The sequence below is a fragment of the Phoenix dactylifera genome, chromosome 8 (assembly GCF_009389715.1).
Source record: "Phoenix dactylifera cultivar Barhee BC4 chromosome 8, palm_55x_up_171113_PBpolish2nd_filt_p, whole genome shotgun sequence".
In the NCBI taxonomy this organism is placed as follows: domain Eukaryota; kingdom Viridiplantae; phylum Streptophyta; class Magnoliopsida; order Arecales; family Arecaceae; genus Phoenix; species Phoenix dactylifera.
Window position 1 is genome coordinate 17078401 of NC_052399.1, and position 17021 is coordinate 17095421.

The window sequence follows — 17021 nt, forward strand, 5'->3', positions numbered from 1 at the left end:
AATTCAAGATTAAGATTTTTTAAGATTTAATTTAGCATGACTTCCATGGAGCAACTAGCCAAGTAAAACTAAAAGGACTCCTTTTTTGTGGTAAATTATAATATAAAAAAGCATATATAAAAAGTAGAGGTTTGGTTTACAAAAATCTAATCATTTTTAAAATTGATTTAAATTTCTACTTATGATTGGTTTTATTGAAATATAGTCATAGTCTAAATATCAACACAATATAGTCATTGAAGTATTTCTAAGATTTAAATACTACATGTAGGCCAATATTAACTTTAATACAATTATCATCAGAGTGGAGCTGAGAGCTGTCTGTGAATGTCTCATTTATGTGAGGTTCATTATGCATATAGATTATATTTATCTTGAAGAGGATTCTACCATGGTGATCGAATAGATTTAAAGCCAGTATAGCAATGACGACGGACAACTGTTACTATGAAAAATACACAAGTATTCGAAAGAATGTGACTCCTTTTAGATCACTCATGTCTATCGAAAGGTAAAAAGAACTGTTGACTGAGTCGTCTTCTTTGATGCCCAACATTCAGAAGGGGTTCTTTAAGAGAATCATGAGATTGCTTTTTTTTTTTCGTCATTTTTTTTTGACTTTATGAGCTGTACTCATGCAAAATCAATGTGAGTTGTTAGTGTGAGTTGCTAAAAAAAAAAAAAAAATTATATGCAAAGATTTTTAACCTAGATTAAAACTAGCGTCGGCAAAGCAGCTGCCAATGTTGGCTTCGCATGTGAGTCCAATACATTGTAAATTCGTGTACCGTCGTTGTTAGATTAAAACCAATGTCGTAAAAAGGAACGGAGAATGCACCAATTGAACGGCCAAGATACATCAAGAACTTGGGGTCCACTGTCGGTATCGTTCGCCGGAAGGCAACGCCCCTGTAGGGTAAACCCTGCACAAAACCCTCCTCTTCTTCTTCGCAGGCGCGCAGCTCCGAAGACGCAACGAAAAGAGAAGGAGAGAAAAATGTCCGCTGCTTCTCTCCTGTTCCGATCAAGGGTTTCGGCTCGGACCATTTCGATGGCTCTGAGGCCCTCCAAGAAAGCGATCCAATTCGAAATATCTCAATCGACGTCGAGCTCATGCTCGCAGATCTCGTCTCCCAGGAGGCGCATTTCTTGCATTTCGAGGTCACAGCTTTCGGTTTCTTTGGTTATTTTTAGTTTTTTCTTTAAATATTTCGCAAAGGAATGATTTGGATACGTGTTATAACTGTTATTGATTAGGTCAGCGACGTGTTCGAGCTGTTTGGTGTCGATGCTGCCTCTCCACAGCGCGATTGCTTCTGCTCGTCTGCGATCGGTCCTCTCCGCGGAGTCACAAAGTTGGGGAATGATTCCGCAAGGTTGCTCTTTTTTTTCCTTTCATATTATCCGTACACACACACACAGTGACACACACACACACACACACATACATATATATTGTCGATTTTTGCTTTTTCTTGAATTCTTAAACATTTTTCAAATTTTTACATGAAACATGAAAAAAAGAAAATGGTCATGAACGAAGAAAATTTTAGATGATACGTTGTTTTCAAAATTTCTGTTAGTGTTTTGTGACAATGGTGTTCATCTGTTCTTCTTTGATATCAAACTACTTTTTCCATTTTATTTTATTTTTTTAATTGAAAGCTGCAATTATATTTTTTATCTTGAGGAAGAAGAAATTGAGTCTCTGAACATATCGATGAATTTATTTTAGAAACCTTTTGTGATTTAATGATTGTAATACTTCAGGAAATATAAGCTTATTTCGCTGTATTTTCTTGATTTTGATATCTAGCAGCCAGAATCTCTTGCCCAAGGATGTTGCATACACTCTAGAATCTGGTCTTAACTCATACACTTTCTTCCTGATTGCTTGGACGATTGTTGTAGTAATTCCCCCTTGCAATCAGTTTTTATATTGCTTGTACCATAAAATGGGTATGTCCTAACTGTCTAAAATTTAGTTAAATCAAGACACTGAAATCAGGTGGGTTTCTTGTGAGTGTTACTTTACCATACCCATTCTCTAGGCCACTGGTCTAGTTTTGAATAGCACAGAATCAAGAATATGGTTTTTGGAAGGCCTCTTGGTTAAGGTCCAAAATATATGACATCCATACAGTTACAAGTACTCCAATGGAAATATTCTGTTGCTTTGATGGAGGGTTAATTTTATGTTATCTTAATTTGTAAGGCTAATGTCATCTGTCTTCACCAAAGGGAACCAAAGACAAATGAAGATGTGCAAGATATTCTCATTTACTTAGAAATGTTTGGGATTATAGGTATCCTGTTTGTGTCAAGATCTTTTCATCATCCTATGAGAAAGTTGTGATGGTTATAGACTTTTTAATTGTTAACTTTTTGAACAATCCTAAGCATTTAGCTGTTGAATTCTAAGGGCCCATTGTATTTCAGTTCCATTCACCTGCTATTTCTTTGTTTATGTTTGATTGCTTTTTCAAACCTTTAAAAAATTCATAAGCATGGCCTTCAATTATTCTCTTCCAGAAATAAAATTTGTTTTAGGGCTAAATATTTAAAGGAATTCTAAGGCATGATTGCTCTATGGGATGACTGACCAACTAGTGAGAAAAATGCCAATGGCATTGAACTGAACATACATGAAGATCCGACTACACTACACTACCCATCTCCATAGTAAATTTTAAAGAGGTTTATAGACATTCATATTATACCCAATTGACAGTACTTGTTGTAGACTTACACCATAGGAAGCTTGGATACAGATTAAGTGATGGTACGGTACTGTCTCATATTGTCACGTACTCTTCATCATTTTGGTGGATGCGGACCACTACCATCTGCACCAGTATCAATCCTATCAGGGCACGACAATAGGTAACCATAGTGGTTTTATGTCAAGGCTGTCAGCACCTATTATGATAAGGTCAATTTAGCCACATACGTTATCACTTCATTACTTTAATGAATCAAGCTCTGATCATTGGAGGTATGAGACTGCAATCACACTTACAACAGGGTCAGCTTCCCAAGATGATGGCCTCGCTTATATGACGATAGAGTTACAAAATAACTTAATTGGGTCTATGAATGACTGTCTTCAGTCTTCGTGCCATATCTATCATATGGAGAATCTTTCAATAAATTTAAGTTTTTGATTAATGTATATAATATGTCATTACTAAGTAAAAGCATGCATGTGCATTAGCTTGTTATATATATTACTGCTTGTTTAGTAGGCATCTAGCTCAAATTTCAGCATAAATTTAAATATTCTTTTCAATTTTTTTAGTGAAAAATATTTAGTGTGAGATCAAACTAATTATATGAATTATCTTCCATATTCATGGTGGAAGATAAACCGTACAAAATTAGATATTCATACTGTGAAAAAAAGATCAGAGGCAGGTTGTGTCAATTCCAAGATGCTCTTGTTAAATGGGCTGTCAATATTATAGCATGTCTTAAAAGGCTACCATGTTCATCATCAAATAGTAGAGTTTTTACTTTTCTAGGCCACATCTGGATGCCTGATTCCTTAATTGGGGAGTGCCAAATAGAGATGGTTAAGAAAGAAGAGAGGTGGGGAATGAAGGGGATCATCAATCCATATCCCTCTATTCTTTTGGATATGGAAGAAACCTTTGAACAGGCGATTTCCAGTTCGTTGGAGAAGTTGGATCTATAGGATCGTGTGCACCTCATATTTCAGCCAACCATCCTCTGATCTTTTCCCTGCCCCATGTGGAGACATTGCATGAATATGGTGTTATAGGCATCCAAATTCTATACATGCCCATGAGTGATGGACTATATTTATTTGCTTAATCTTTGCTATTACCTAGACCTATGAAGTCATTGAAGATTCCATGAAAGATGTTAGGCTGCAGGGAGTTCTCTGGTGTAGTAGGAAACCCTACAATAACATGAAATGTCAACAAGGTGGGCTGACTTGTTTTTTAAGCACTAGACGTGAGCTGGCTAAATATGATTTTTTTTTCTGTGAAGACAGTGTAAATATTATTATTAAGTAGTTTTTTAAAAGCATCAAAACCTTCTTGGAATCTCTGTAGTTTTCATTAAGTTGGGTTTTCAAAGTTTGGAGAGGCAACTTGATTGGAAGAAGTGACAATGATGTTCCACCTATATGTATGCTTATGCTTTTGGGCACAATTAGTTGTTGGTTTTTTTTTGATTAAATACGGAAGGACCTTTCATCTGGTTTTCTAGAGGCTATAGGGTCCCTTGTCCGTTAGCAATAGGTCTAACGGATTATGAACCTAGTGTTCGTTTTGCTTACATAAAGACATGCTCTCCTTCGGGGCACTTTTGTAAGAGATGACCCTTCATTCATTTCGTCACATGCGTGAGAAGTTTGCAAACCTTGGATTGTGATTTTGTGAATTGCTAAGGGGAACAAATAATTGTTATGAGTGGTGGATTGGGCACCTGGGGTACCACCTAGGTGGTAGACAGGTCATAGAGTGCTAGGTAAACTTTGCCTAGACTTCCAGGAGGTGTGTCATCCACTTACCATTATGTACATATATGTGCTTGTGTGTGCCTATTGTTGTATGTATGTATATATACATATTATAAATGTTTGCCTAGATCTGTGCACGTGCTCTTACGTTTTTACATGTCTGGTTAGATGTTTATGACACATTATCTTTTGCACTCATATACCTTAATTCTGAACTCCTGAATGTTTTATTAGCAAAAAAGCTAAGCAGCTTCTGCTGTTTGAGCAGAAACAACAATGCACATTACTATTTATATCAAACAACCATGCACATTGCTGTTTCTATTATACTTTGCATGTGATCTTAATATCATTTTCTTAAGATTATTGTATATCTTGAAAAGTGCACTTTACTTTCAATGATTAGTTTACAGAGTGTTTTCTGCACATTTCTTGAGGCATGTTAAAGTTTTAGTGATGAAATATATATAGTGCGGATTCTGATAATGTAAATGAAGTAGATTGGTTGAAGGTTAGCAACTTCTGTACTAAGTTGCATGGGTGATCAAACGAGGACCTTCCTGCCTGGGCAGTCATCTGGCAGTTGGACAACCACCAAAAATATATAAAATGACTCAAATTTTCTTGCTGTTTTCTATTTAGGAATGCTGTTTGGTGAAGCTTAAATTATCAGCAGACATTCTCACAAGTGCATTTACTTTGTCAAATTCTAAGAACTTTGTTAAGTTTCGCTTCCATTTATCAGCTTGACCGTGACTGCTGCCTTAAGTGAATTACATAAATCCTTAAAACAACCTGGAGCAAAGTTATTAAATGTAAACCGTAAAATGTTGCCTTATTTTAAGTTATAAAACACATGTTACTTCAGTTATTCTTGGTTACTCTCCTTATAGATGACGGCGTTTTAAGGTGGTTATAGATATTTATATGAAAAATGAAGTTGGTACACCATATAAAGGAAAACATGCTATTATCAAAGCCTGTCATGGTGCTGAAGTATGCACACTTTATTTTTCTATGTTCTCAAACATCTCTTAGAGTGAATTTGTATTAACTACCGTGCTTCCATTTAAGGGTGGTTGCTTCCATTTGAGTGTGATTCAGAATCCCTTCTCGTATTTGTCAAGCAGTAGGATCGTTAATTGAAGTAAGTTCATCACTAAACAGCTTTTGTTTCCCCTCTTTCATTTAGCAATGTTAACAAGGTAGTTTTTTTATTAGCCTTAGATCCTGTCTTTCTTTATGTCTTGCCAGCTTTATATCAGGCCTGGGAATCAACACTTAAGAGTTGCCAACTTATTGAACTCTTCCACAGTAGGTTGGGAACTTATGTGAGAGGCATGAACCGGCCAGGGAGTATTCTTTTCTACATGGAGAGGTTTAAGGATTATGTAAACAGGTCAAACTCATTAAACGTTCCAAAGGATTGCCTCAGGCAGGTTGTTAGCTCTCTGCTGGTAGGTTTGATAACTGACCTTTACCGCCTTGTTTAGAAGACTTGCTTTAGCCTACTTATGTTGCATCGGGATGCTATGTCTTGCAATGAAAGGATGCACTGATGAGGCCTGCCTTCGGCAACCTTGCATGCACAAATAATATGCAGTACAGTGTGGTGCTTTCTAGCTATAATTTTCTCCCACAATGCCATACCTGATTTGGAATTTTATTCCGTCTCCCATGCCTGCTGCCAGATGCTTCATCCACCCCCTTTTAGCGGACCAGGTCCAGTGGACCAATCCAAATTCTGGAGCATATGTACGGTGGATAACAGGCACCCATCATTTGATCTTGAATTGTTTAAGTAGAAGAGGGTAATGCGGCGAGTGACTATTGGACCGGTCCACTGGACCCGGTCCATCTAATAGTTAGATGTATTTCTAGAATAGACTTCCTTATGATTAAATTACCCTTCTTAAAGTTCCAATACAACCAAAAAACAGAAATGCTTATTGTTTCAAGAAAATCTATGCAAGGGTATTGAGGCTGGAAAAAAAATCTGGTGATGAAACCTTCTCTCATTATAATAAGTAGAAATATTACTTAATAACCAAATGAGCATCCATGTGTTACTTTATAAGTTTAAATATTGTGTAAGCAGGTTTTTATGGTAGCCGAGTAGGCTTGCATTTTGATATTTCTGTGTTGATCAATTTTTTTTTTTTACTTACTGATCTTTATTTTGTAGGCATCTCCATGCCTTTATGACGGCACATGGCGGTCATCTTGCCTGGCACTAGACACTTCTCTGTTGGGCAGGGGACAGAACTGCATGTTGTATTTGCTCGCTTCTCATACTTCGGAAACTATTATTCAAATTCATGAAGGCTTTGTTGGTATTGTATGAAGACATTTTATTTTTTTTGGATTCTCATATTCTACTATAAACTGTTTCTCTGCTCTTATACTCACTTTGGTATGGAAAGCAGTCATTGCCATTTTGAATAACTAAATACATTATAGGATTTGATGAAAGATAGCTGAAACAATTGGTTCAAATAAGCAATATCATGTCTTTCAAAACGTTGGTTTGCATTATGAGGCACATCTAGGGTGAATGAATATTGTGGAGTAATCAAATTAAGTTGCAGCCGTAGAAAGGTAAATGATATTTCAGAAGGCTGCAGTTTTCTGTTATGATTTACATTGTCCTGGGCTATAAAAATGTTTTAATATTTGGAAACAGGTACCTCGTCATACGATGCTTTCAGGAAAGATTGGGAAACAAGATATTTTCTAAGAGAACGCTAATGTTATTGTGTTAATCAGTGTTTTTTTTGGGTTAAATGCTGCAAAAGGTGTTCAGAGAAGAGTACCTTTTCAGTTCCTGGTACAGGGATTTAAAGCGATCCAATATTCATTCAATTCATACCCATCACAAAGTTATGGCCTCATCTTTAAGGGTGTTTTTGTAAGTTTCACACCCTACCAAAGCGTAAGGCGGGCCCATGTGGGCTTTTTTAGGCCGTAATTCCTTCCTTCTACTTGGTTAAGTTGTACTTTCGCTTTATTACCTAAAATAATCTAGCAAGAAAGAGAAAAAAATAGATTACCCAAATAAAAGAGAACTCTTTACTGTTAAATGCAGCAAGAGTGCTTGGCAGAGAAGATTTCTCTTGATTTATATATATTTATATATATATATATCTGTGTGTGTGTGTGTGTATATTTATATATATACATACATAATTCCCAATCAGGAGATTTAAAGTGATTGGGTCTTAACAATTCATGCCCAACTTAACAAAGCAAATAAGCTTAACCTAGCACAAACTACAGGTTGGGTCATATTGGTTTTTGGGTTAGGCTAATCCAAGTCGCGCATCTTAGCACATTTCTCCTTGAAAAACTTATATTTTTCTAAATTATTTAGCTGGCTTTTATATCATTTCCCTATTTTTATTACTATTTTTCATAATTCAGAAACTTGCTAATATAGGCTTGTTTATATATGTTTCTTTTTTTCTTGTTTAATGCTAGAACTAGACACATGCAGAGCACAAGACCAAAGTTCAAGTTAGTCTATGTTACACTTCCAAAAACATTTATCCTAGGAAACTATTTTTCGCCCCCAAAATCTTCATATTAAGTTCTCTATTTCTTTGCTTATTTTTTATCAGAAATTTTATCCATAATCCATAATCTAAAATTTTTAGGCTTCTATTTACATTCTTATTTTATTATATCCAAAACTGTAACCAAATACATGCAAGGTTTATGATTAAGGAAAACAAAAGAAGATGTTTTGGGATAGGGTAGGGCTCAAAGTCTATGGATGTATGTGGCATTGGAATATTTGGTTGTATAAAGATAAGGATGTTGCTACTTTGCGCAACAACATCTACATCATGAGCGCAAACCCAACTTCTTAGAGTCACACATGAGGGGTCAAGCTGTCAATGTGGGGCCAAAGTGCCAATTTTACTCTTCACGGTTCGGAATAAAATATGAGTTAGATGCGTTTCAGGGAGATTTTGGGGGATGCAAAGCATTTTCCTCATGATGATTCAGCCACAAACCAAATCTTTCAGTTCCGTAAGCATTTCTTATTAAAATGGTAGTGATATCATATTATAGAATCACTAATATTGTACAAGTGCTGGATTGCATGAAAAGTAATTAATTAATTAGTATGTAAAATAAGTTTATTAGATGATCTTTGTGGAGAAAGGATCAATCCATTAGCTTGTAGATATTTTTTGCACCCAAACAACATATAGATGATCAGATGCATCGCTATTGTAATTTTCATAGTTAGAAGAGTTAATCATACCACAGAATTTAGTTATCAAAAGTCTAATTTTTATTTTGATTCCAGAAGAGGATGTGAATAATATTTCGATCCTCGAAAACTCAATCTTTACTCTTCTTTTGTATTTAAATTTTATTAAATTTTCGGTTCTAATATAGGTTGAGACATGGCCATTCCAATTTGGGTCGTACGTAGGATTCTGATTTCTATGCCATCTATTCTAATTTGGATTCGGATTTAAAGCAAAACACCCTTTTATTACAGGTCCCGAGTCAGAAAGGGCAACAATTGAGGCCAATCCTGTTATGACATGTGGCCTTGGCTCGAAAGCGTTTTGCTTATCGGGTGCCGTACGGTTGTCCTGTGGAGACCGCAGCCCGCCCCGATCCAGCGAGAAACTGAGAGGTCATCAGCGTAAATTTCGTCTTGGCCTTCCCAATCCTGTCCATCTATTCTAGATATATCCTCTCCCCCGCCATGGAACTCTCGCCATTCCCGCATGGCTTCCTCCGCTTCCCGCCCTCTCCACCGAGACCTCTTCCTCTCTCGGAGCTTCTTCCCATCTCCAAGCGGCTCCAAAGGCCACTCCATTCCCCATTTGTACCCTCTCTCGGCAACCACAGCTGCTCTCCTCCATGAGTTCCCGATGCTCTCCGTTGCTAGATCGCACGCGAGCAACGTAGCTGAGAAAATCCCCCAGAGAGAAGAGACCTGTGAGAGGAATGCTAAGAACCACGCGAGACACAAGGACGCTGGCTCCCCGCTCCCGTCTCTGAGTTCGCTGGATGAAAGGGTGGAGAGAAATGATCGAAAAGCTGAGAACCGTCCCGTGGTGAAGGAGAAAATGGTAGAACTTGGAGCTGGGAAACAAAGGATTAGGTCGAAAGGTAGAGGTTCCAGGTCGGGGACGTCTTCCTTCGGATCAAGAGTTGAAGGGGGAGCTAGAAAATCAAAAAAGATCGAAACTTTGGGCAGAAGTCACGGGGAAATGGAGGAGAAGAAAGGGATTAAGAAAGCTGAGGTCAGTGCAGCAGAAGTTGATCTGAGACTTGGGCTGGACATGTGCTCCAAAACAGGGGACGTGATGGGGGCGATATCTCTATATGACTCGGCTGTGAGGGATGGCGTCAAGATGGAGCAGTACCACTATAACGTGTTACTTTATCTGTGTTCTTCTGCGGCCATTGGGGTCGTTCGTCCTGCAAAAAGTGGTACCGGTGGTAGTAGTATCGCATCCTTCAAAGAGGACGCAAGTGACTTGGATCAAGACAGGGACTTGGCTGATGGACGGAATCCAAAATGGCAGCTTTCAGGTGACATCAGAGGAGAAGGTCAATTACAAGATGTTCTGCATCATTATAGAACAGAGTTGAGGCGAAAAAATCTGCCCAGGTTTGATGTAGGCAAGAGCAGAGATGATCTCTTGGATGGAACAAATGAAAGTAGTAAGAAATATGGCGTTCCAATTCAATTTAGTGATGATGCCAGAGAATATGCACGAAGGAGGGGATTTGAAATCTATGAAAAGATGTGCTTGGAGAAAATTCCTATGAGCGAAGCAGCTTTAACATCAGTAGCTCGAATGGCAATGTCGATGGGTAATGGAGACATGGCTTTTGAGATTGTAAAACAAATGAAGGTGCTGGGTATAACTCCAAGACTGCGGTCATATGGTCCTGCTTTATTGGTCTTCTGCAATGGTGGTGATATCGAGAAAGCATTCGAGGTAGAAAAGCACATGTTGGAGTCTGGGATCCACCCTGAAGAGCCTGAACTGGAGGCACTTTTAAGAGCTACTGTGGCAGCTCGTAGAGGAGACAAGGTTTATTACTTACTGCACAAGCTTAGAACTAATGTGAGACAGGTTTCCCCACCCACAGCAGAATTAATTGAGGCATGGTTTAAGAGTTCAACTGCTTCCAGAGTAGGAAAAAGGAAATGGGATGTAAAGATGGTAGCACAAGCCATACAGAATGGTGGAGGGGGTTGGCATGGGTTGGGTTGGTTGGGTAAAGGAAAATGGACTATGGCACATACAAATGTTGATGCAGATGGTGTCTGTTTGGGCTGTGGCGAGAAGTTGGTGACCATAGACCTTGATCCAATTGAGACTGCAACTTTTGCCAAATCTGTAGCTTCTATAGCTAGCAAGAGGGAAAGGAATACAAACTTTCAGAAATTCCAAGTACGAGAGCTTTACCTATAAATTACCATTTCATAATGCAGCGTTAGATACTATATAGTCAATCTTCTTGTAAGATGCTCTTCTCCTGCAAAAAGCTTTTATATTCTGAATATTCATGGCAGTAGGCTTTGTGCTTATGTCCAATCATAATGAGTTTTCCAGCAGTAGCATTTTTAACTTTTCTGAAACTGAAAAGAAGAAATCCTAAATTTTGTCTGAAAGATCAGATATTCTTTTTTTTCAGTCCATTTTTCATATTTTTATTTTTTATTTTAAATAGGTGTTCTTAGCTATCCATTTTGAAGAGCTTCTGATTTTTTTGATTTGCAATTTTTTCCTGCAATTCATTATTTAACTCCAACTGAGCTTCATGATGTCTTATGATCCGTGAATGATACACATCTAGGTATGAGGCTGATAAAAACTTATTTCACTTTCAGAAATGGTTGGACTACTATGGCCCTTTTGAAGCTGTTGTAGATGCTGCAAATGTGGGTCTTTTCAGCCAAAGGCGGTTCTCAATAAATAAGGTGTGTCTTGAGTTCAATAATAAATAAGGTGTGTTATAAGAATATCAGTATTACATTTAAAATTTCCTGATCTTTAAAATTCTTTGCTATTGCTACTATTTAAGTTTTTTTTTAATATATACATATGTATAGGTAAATGCTGTTGTCAATGCCATACGCCAGAAACTTCCGTCAAAGAAATGGCCGCTGATAATTGTGCATAACAAACGGCTCAGTGGAGGCAAGATGGACGAACCTATCAACGGGAAGTTAATAGAGAAATGGAGAAATGCAGATGCTATTTATGCAACTCCTACTGGATCAAATGATGATTGGTGAGTCTGTCTTGATGATCTTGATTATAACATTTTCCTGATTGGCATAAGCCTATATTTGCTATCCAGCTTCTTTCGGTGATCTGTCTTTTATTTAATTTGCTCTATCTAGTGATTTAACACCTTGTTGCTTTCATTGTGTGGAAGCTGAAAAAGGAACAACCAGCTTGAATTAAGCTACTTTAGAACTTGAACCATGGAAAAACATACATTTTGCAGCAGCAGAAGCATCCATAATTGTATTAGACCTATGATGATTAGAGGAGATTTTAACATTCTCTTGAAATATACCAACATTTCTTCGGCATGAACCATAATTGTATAACCTGTTTTTGCATATTCAGATGGGAAATTTTCCAACAATCAACTCAACCTATGGGTCGAGGAGAATGGAGTTTTTAGAGAAAACTGAGAAGCGTGTGCAAGTAAGAGTGATTGTGAGCCCTTAAGAATTCCACTAGATTGAGAAGACTAAAATTGGGGGAGAACGGAAAGAAAGGAGGAAGAGGAAGATGAAGATAGAAAGAGAAATTTGGGTTTGACAAAGCATGTATATTGAAGGTGGGAGGTGGTAGAAAATATTGCAGTGCTTCCATAGTCACTATTTAAAGAAGCCCCAGAGCTGACGGTACTTCTCCTTAAGTTGGCACATAGATATCTAGCAAAATTAACTTGTGAAGAAGTTGGCTGTCAATATTGACGTTCCGTGATCACAAATGCAAGACATCTTTTTCCTAACAAATTTTCCCCAACAAAATAAGTTTACTTCTAGATCTTCACTAGAGTCATGCTGAATGGATTGTTCAGAAGCAGGAAGTAGAAGCCCTGCAGAACTAGCTGTGATGTGTGAAGACAATGCCAATTGGTGATAGATATCTCACTATAGAGTTAAAAAGAAAAGAAGGACAGATTAATGGGAAATCTTTCTGTGGACTAACCTATAACTTTCTCCAGGATGCATGGATGAAGAATCTCAGCTTTAAACTGACCCATAACTTACTGCTGTTAACAGTCCCAAAGTTCTTGGGTCTAGGCATACAACATGGGCTTCGTAGCTGAAACTCCTGTACCATATAAGTGCAACGTGTAAGTCATACATGTATAGAACTGCTAAATTCCACCATCTTGTTCTCATAAATAAAAAGAAAATGCAAAAAGTAGAATTGCTTTATAACTTGATTTCTCTGCTCGGCTGGACGGCCCATTACGACTGTTGAGTCAGTCCCATTTTTTGAATGGAAGAGAGGAAGAACCATCCGAATTTAATTATAGGAAGGAAAAAAGTTCAAAAACCTTCTGAGGAGGCAGATAATTAAAGATTATAAAGCTTGCCATAGAGCCCAGTAAAATTAGAAAATTGCTTCTGATTGTAAATCAACGACCAGTCGCAGAAGAGGGACCAAGCAGCTTGAAGAAAGAGGAATCAGAAGAAGATTTCTTGAGTAAGAGCCTTGCATTCCTCTTGTATACTTGAAAGGTGTATCTAATTTGCAACGGATAATTACTTAATACTGGACTTTTGTTTAGATCATCCATTTGCCCTTTCATGTTATAACCCCTTAAAAGTGAAGCTTCATGGAGATACAATTACGCAGAAAAGTTGGTCAGAGGTAACGAGTATGCGCCATGCCTGATCCATGGAGTTTCACATGATACACGCCTATAAATGAATGCTTGGTGTGCTAAGCTTGTAAAATCAAGAGGAAGCTAAGGGGGCAACAATCTCCCACACTTAATCAGACTCATTGCAGAAGAGCTGGGTAAAACATTATGAACATTTAGAGAGCTAGGTAGAACTATAACCAGATAATAACACATAAGAACACCTAAAAACTGGTTTAGTTGAGAGAAAATTAGCGCGATATCTCTTATCTGCAATGAAACAGTAAATGGTTCAAATTTGTAAACCTGATATTTTCAGTGGATCATGCATGCAAAAGTCAAAAAAAATAAAAAAAAAATGAACTTATGTGGATTTAGATTCTTTTTAATCAGAAAATATGACATATATAGGATAATAGCAGTTATAAGGGGCTATAAGAGAGCCTTTTGATCTCTCAGCTAACTTATTGAATGAATGACCCTAAATGGATGATGAGGGAGATGTACCAAAATTAGATTGGATCTTTTAAGGGTTAAGGTTTAATACTGAGCATTTTGTGGTTGCAAATCATAACTCTGGATATTTTTCACCAATAAGGATTATTCTCGAACCAAACTCTATGGTACTTAACCAAAGTCATGATTCAGAACCCCTAAAGGGCCTAAACTCATGTATCCCAACATATTATTGAGCAGTCGAAGGTTCTCAAGTCGCGAGATTCTGGAACAAGATTTTATGGTTGCAAAGTGTTTATATGATTTAAAATTCAGCGGCGACAATGAGCTCTGGAACTCAATTTTTAAGGAAATTGTTCTCCCTATAAAATCTGCAACAGGAGTTCTGATAAGGGTGAAAAATTAATTGCATCTATCAACTGATAAGGGTGATAGTTACTTTGCTAGCGTATGAACAAAATCCAAGGTGGTATGTCAGCTTTGGCAGTGAGCATATAATTGTGCAGGTATGCACAAGATGCATCTGATCAATATCCTACAATAGTTATGATGTTACATGCAATCGACATTTATTTTCACTGTTCATGTCTATTGGATGATAAAACATGGCATTTTGCTTCCAAAGAAAAACCTGCAGAAGCTTAAGCAAGAACTATTTCGCATTTTGTTCATTATGTTCTACAGTGGCTGTTAACCTGACACCAAAGCCCAAGTTTTCCTGCCTAGAAATTGATAGAAGCTGTGTTTCTTTATCGTCTATTATGCATAACCACTGTCATGCATGTAATATTTTAGTTTGTTGTCACAGTCATCGCTCAGGTTGGTGATCTCTTAGGATGGCACAGAAGAATTTGGTTTGTTTTTTGGAGTTTCCTTGGACAAATCGTCAGCTGCTGATTCTGTTGTTCAGGTCATCTTGAAATAATTAATACATTATGGGCACTGGCGCCAAATACATCACAATACAATATCTATACATATTTAGAAATCATATAGATCACAACTCAACTGTTGCATGTTATAGCTAAGCAACTCTGTTTTTATTCCCACACCATAACATTGTTCTTCTCTCTCATATTGCTTTTGCAACATCTTATGTGCCTTTTTGCCCAACTGCAATAAATCAACTGTAAGTAATGACATATGGTTCAGGTATTGGTTGTATGCAGCTATAAAATGTAAGTGCTTGATCGTGACGAATGATGAAATGAGAGATCACATATTCCAGATCTTAGGAAATGATTTCTTCTCCAAATGGAAAGAAAGGCATCAGGTATGTATGCATTTTCCAAAAATAAAATTCACTCATTTTAAATAAAGCTTGTTATTATGTTTATTCTGTGCATAAAACAATTTTTTGGTCAAAAAAAGAAGTGAACTTCTACAAGATAAAATGACCAGAAATGCCAAAAGTGGAAGTGGTACACCCTGCATGCAATGACGACACCACTCTAGATTTTTAGTAGACAACATGTTTTTGAACTCCTTTTGCAGTACATCTTTGATATATTTAACTGAAAGTTATATACCTTTCTGGTTGCTAACAGCCATGTTAATGTTTTAAAAGCTGATCGATGTTTTTTGCTCTGTTGCTAGGTACGTTTCAGTTATCATGACGGCAATTTCGAATTTCACATGCCGCCTCCTTGTTCTGTGGTTATCCAGGTTTAATTCACTTTCACTTCCCTCTTCACTAGACTTCATTGTCACGTCTCATATTTCTGAGTCAGAACTATGGACAACAGTAGAATTTATGTCAACCAACATGCTATATTTGCATTATTTAGATAGGATAGGTTTAAAGGCTCCTAATTTTCTTGTCCTCTCGTAGACTCTTTACTTTACCAAATAGGATGCCTTTGGTTTTCTATTCAGTTATTTTATCTTATACATGCTAAAATGTTAGCTAATAAGGGGATACGTATGGCAGTGAAAGCCTAAATAAACCTTGATGTAAATAACTACATTGTATTGCCAAACCACCAGAGGAAAAAGTAATTTAAAATTGCACCGAGTGGCCACAGGTCACTTACATTTTGACCATAAAGCACTGTGCTAGCTTGATATTCTAATGGAAGTAATCCACATGCATATATTGTCAGATATGATGAACTACCAAAAATCAGAAAAAAAAACTAAAATGTGATTTCACTTGATGGAAATCCATATGACAACCAGAATTCAGTTATTTTAGAATATTTTTTTCCTTTTTAAGTGGATCCAGCTTTTCAAATCATGATATCTACTTTATCTGAAGTTCAGGAATCTGAGAAAGGTCATTGGCATATCCCCATCTCAGTGGAACATGATGAATCAGAGAGAGAGAGAACCTGGTTATGTGTAACGCGTGCCCGCTCGCATATGATGATGGAAGAATTGTCAAATTCACCTAAAGGTTTATTGATTCATTCCTTTGACTTGTTAGATATTTTGGCAATCTGTTATGATATAAATGTCATAATTCCTGTTATCCTTCTAGCTTGGTAAAATTTTACATTCAGAAGTATCTAATAACTCTTATCTAATAACTCATCCTTTTCCAACACGATACTGGAAAAAGGAAGCACATCAGGACTTAGAGGATGGCTGACTGTAACTGGAGGTAATATTGATTTATATATATTTTAAAACAGAAAAACAACCTGAGAAGATGGCAATCAGTCCTACTTTATACATTGGAGCTAGCAACCAGATCAGGTCTAGTGAAAGCCCAAAAGAGAAGGTCATGAGAAGTCCCCAAAGAAATATAGCTGACAGGGAAAATTCAAATACAATAATATCCAGTATTGAGGCTGCCGAGGAATTGTGTGGCTGTGTTATTGATTTCCAAATCTAACAAGGACCAACAAGTTTTAATCAGCAGACATGATATGGCCTATCAGCCAGGAAAATTTGTTGTTAGAAGTCAGGAAATATTTCAGGTTCATGAAATCAAATTTTCAATTTTAGTGGTTCTTGTGTACATATTTACTTCTTTTTTGCCCCTTAATTACCTCTATCTTCAAGAGTATATGATATTCTTTTCTTCTTCTTTTTTTTTCCAATGATATGAAACATGAAACCCGCACTGAAAGTGCTTCGCTATATTTGTCTGTTGCAAAAAAATTTGAATTATGAAAGTCATTGTATAGCTGGTGGTGAATAACCGCTGTGTTCTCAAAAAAGTAGAGACATTTTAGAGCTCCAAAGGACATGG

The 17021-nt window shown here is 37.0% G+C and overlaps 2 protein-coding genes across 4 annotated transcripts; both read left to right on the forward strand.

The window, feature by feature from the left end:
• The first annotated feature begins 830 nt into the window (after positions 1-830).
• Positions 831-6992, forward strand: LOC103696072. The gene is made up of 3 exons (XM_039129089.1): positions 831-1161; positions 1258-1376; positions 6675-6992. Exons 1-3 carry the CDS (start codon positions 833-835, stop codon positions 6692-6694), a joined length of 468 nt encoding a protein of 155 aa, XP_038985017.1. The 5' UTR covers positions 831-832; the 3' UTR covers positions 6695-6992.
• A 1859-nt stretch (positions 6993-8851) lies between these two features.
• Positions 8852-16931, forward strand: LOC103696071 (proteinaceous RNase P 1, chloroplastic/mitochondrial-like). Of its 3 annotated transcripts, none has more exons than XM_039129090.1 (7): positions 8855-10923; positions 11364-11453; positions 11586-11767; positions 14978-15098; positions 15422-15490; positions 16088-16220; positions 16386-16583. In XM_039129090.1, exons 1-7 carry the CDS (start codon positions 9238-9240, stop codon positions 16451-16453), a joined length of 2349 nt encoding a protein of 782 aa, XP_038985018.1. In that variant the 5' UTR covers positions 8855-9237; the 3' UTR covers positions 16454-16583. The 3 variants fall into 3 exon arrangements, with proteins under 3 accessions (XP_026656565.2, XP_038985018.1, XP_008775808.2); XM_008777586.4 differs by having other exon boundaries at positions 8984-10923; positions 16459-16931; XM_026800764.2 differs by lacking the exon at positions 16386-16583 and having other exon boundaries at positions 8852-10923; positions 16083-16220.
• Positions 16932-17021: the final 90 nt, after the last annotated feature.

What these genes read in the sequence shown, in the direction of transcription:
- LOC103696071 (XM_008777586.4), top strand. Translation starts at nt 9,238, where the DNA reads ATGGCTTCCTCCGCTTCCCGCCCTCTCCACCGAGACCTCTTCCTCTCT. An exon ending in ACTGGATCAAATGATGATTG is followed by an intron (nt 11,768 to 14,977) that starts GTGAGTCTGTCT and finishes CATATGGTTCAG; the next exon opens with GTATTGGTTGTATGCAGCTA. An exon ending in ATTGTCAAATTCACCTAAAG is followed by an intron (nt 16,221 to 16,458) that starts GTTTATTGATTC and finishes ATTTTAAAACAG; the next exon opens with AAAAACAACCTGAGAAGATG.
- LOC103696072 (XM_039129089.1), top strand. Translation starts at nt 833, where the DNA reads ATGCACCAATTGAACGGCCAAGATACATCAAGAACTTGGGGTCCACTG. An exon ending in CGCATTTCTTGCATTTCGAG is followed by an intron (nt 1,162 to 1,257) that starts GTCACAGCTTTC and finishes GTTATTGATTAG; the next exon opens with GTCAGCGACGTGTTCGAGCT. An exon ending in TTGGGGAATGATTCCGCAAG is followed by an intron (nt 1,377 to 6,674) that starts GTTGCTCTTTTT and finishes TTTATTTTGTAG; the next exon opens with GCATCTCCATGCCTTTATGA.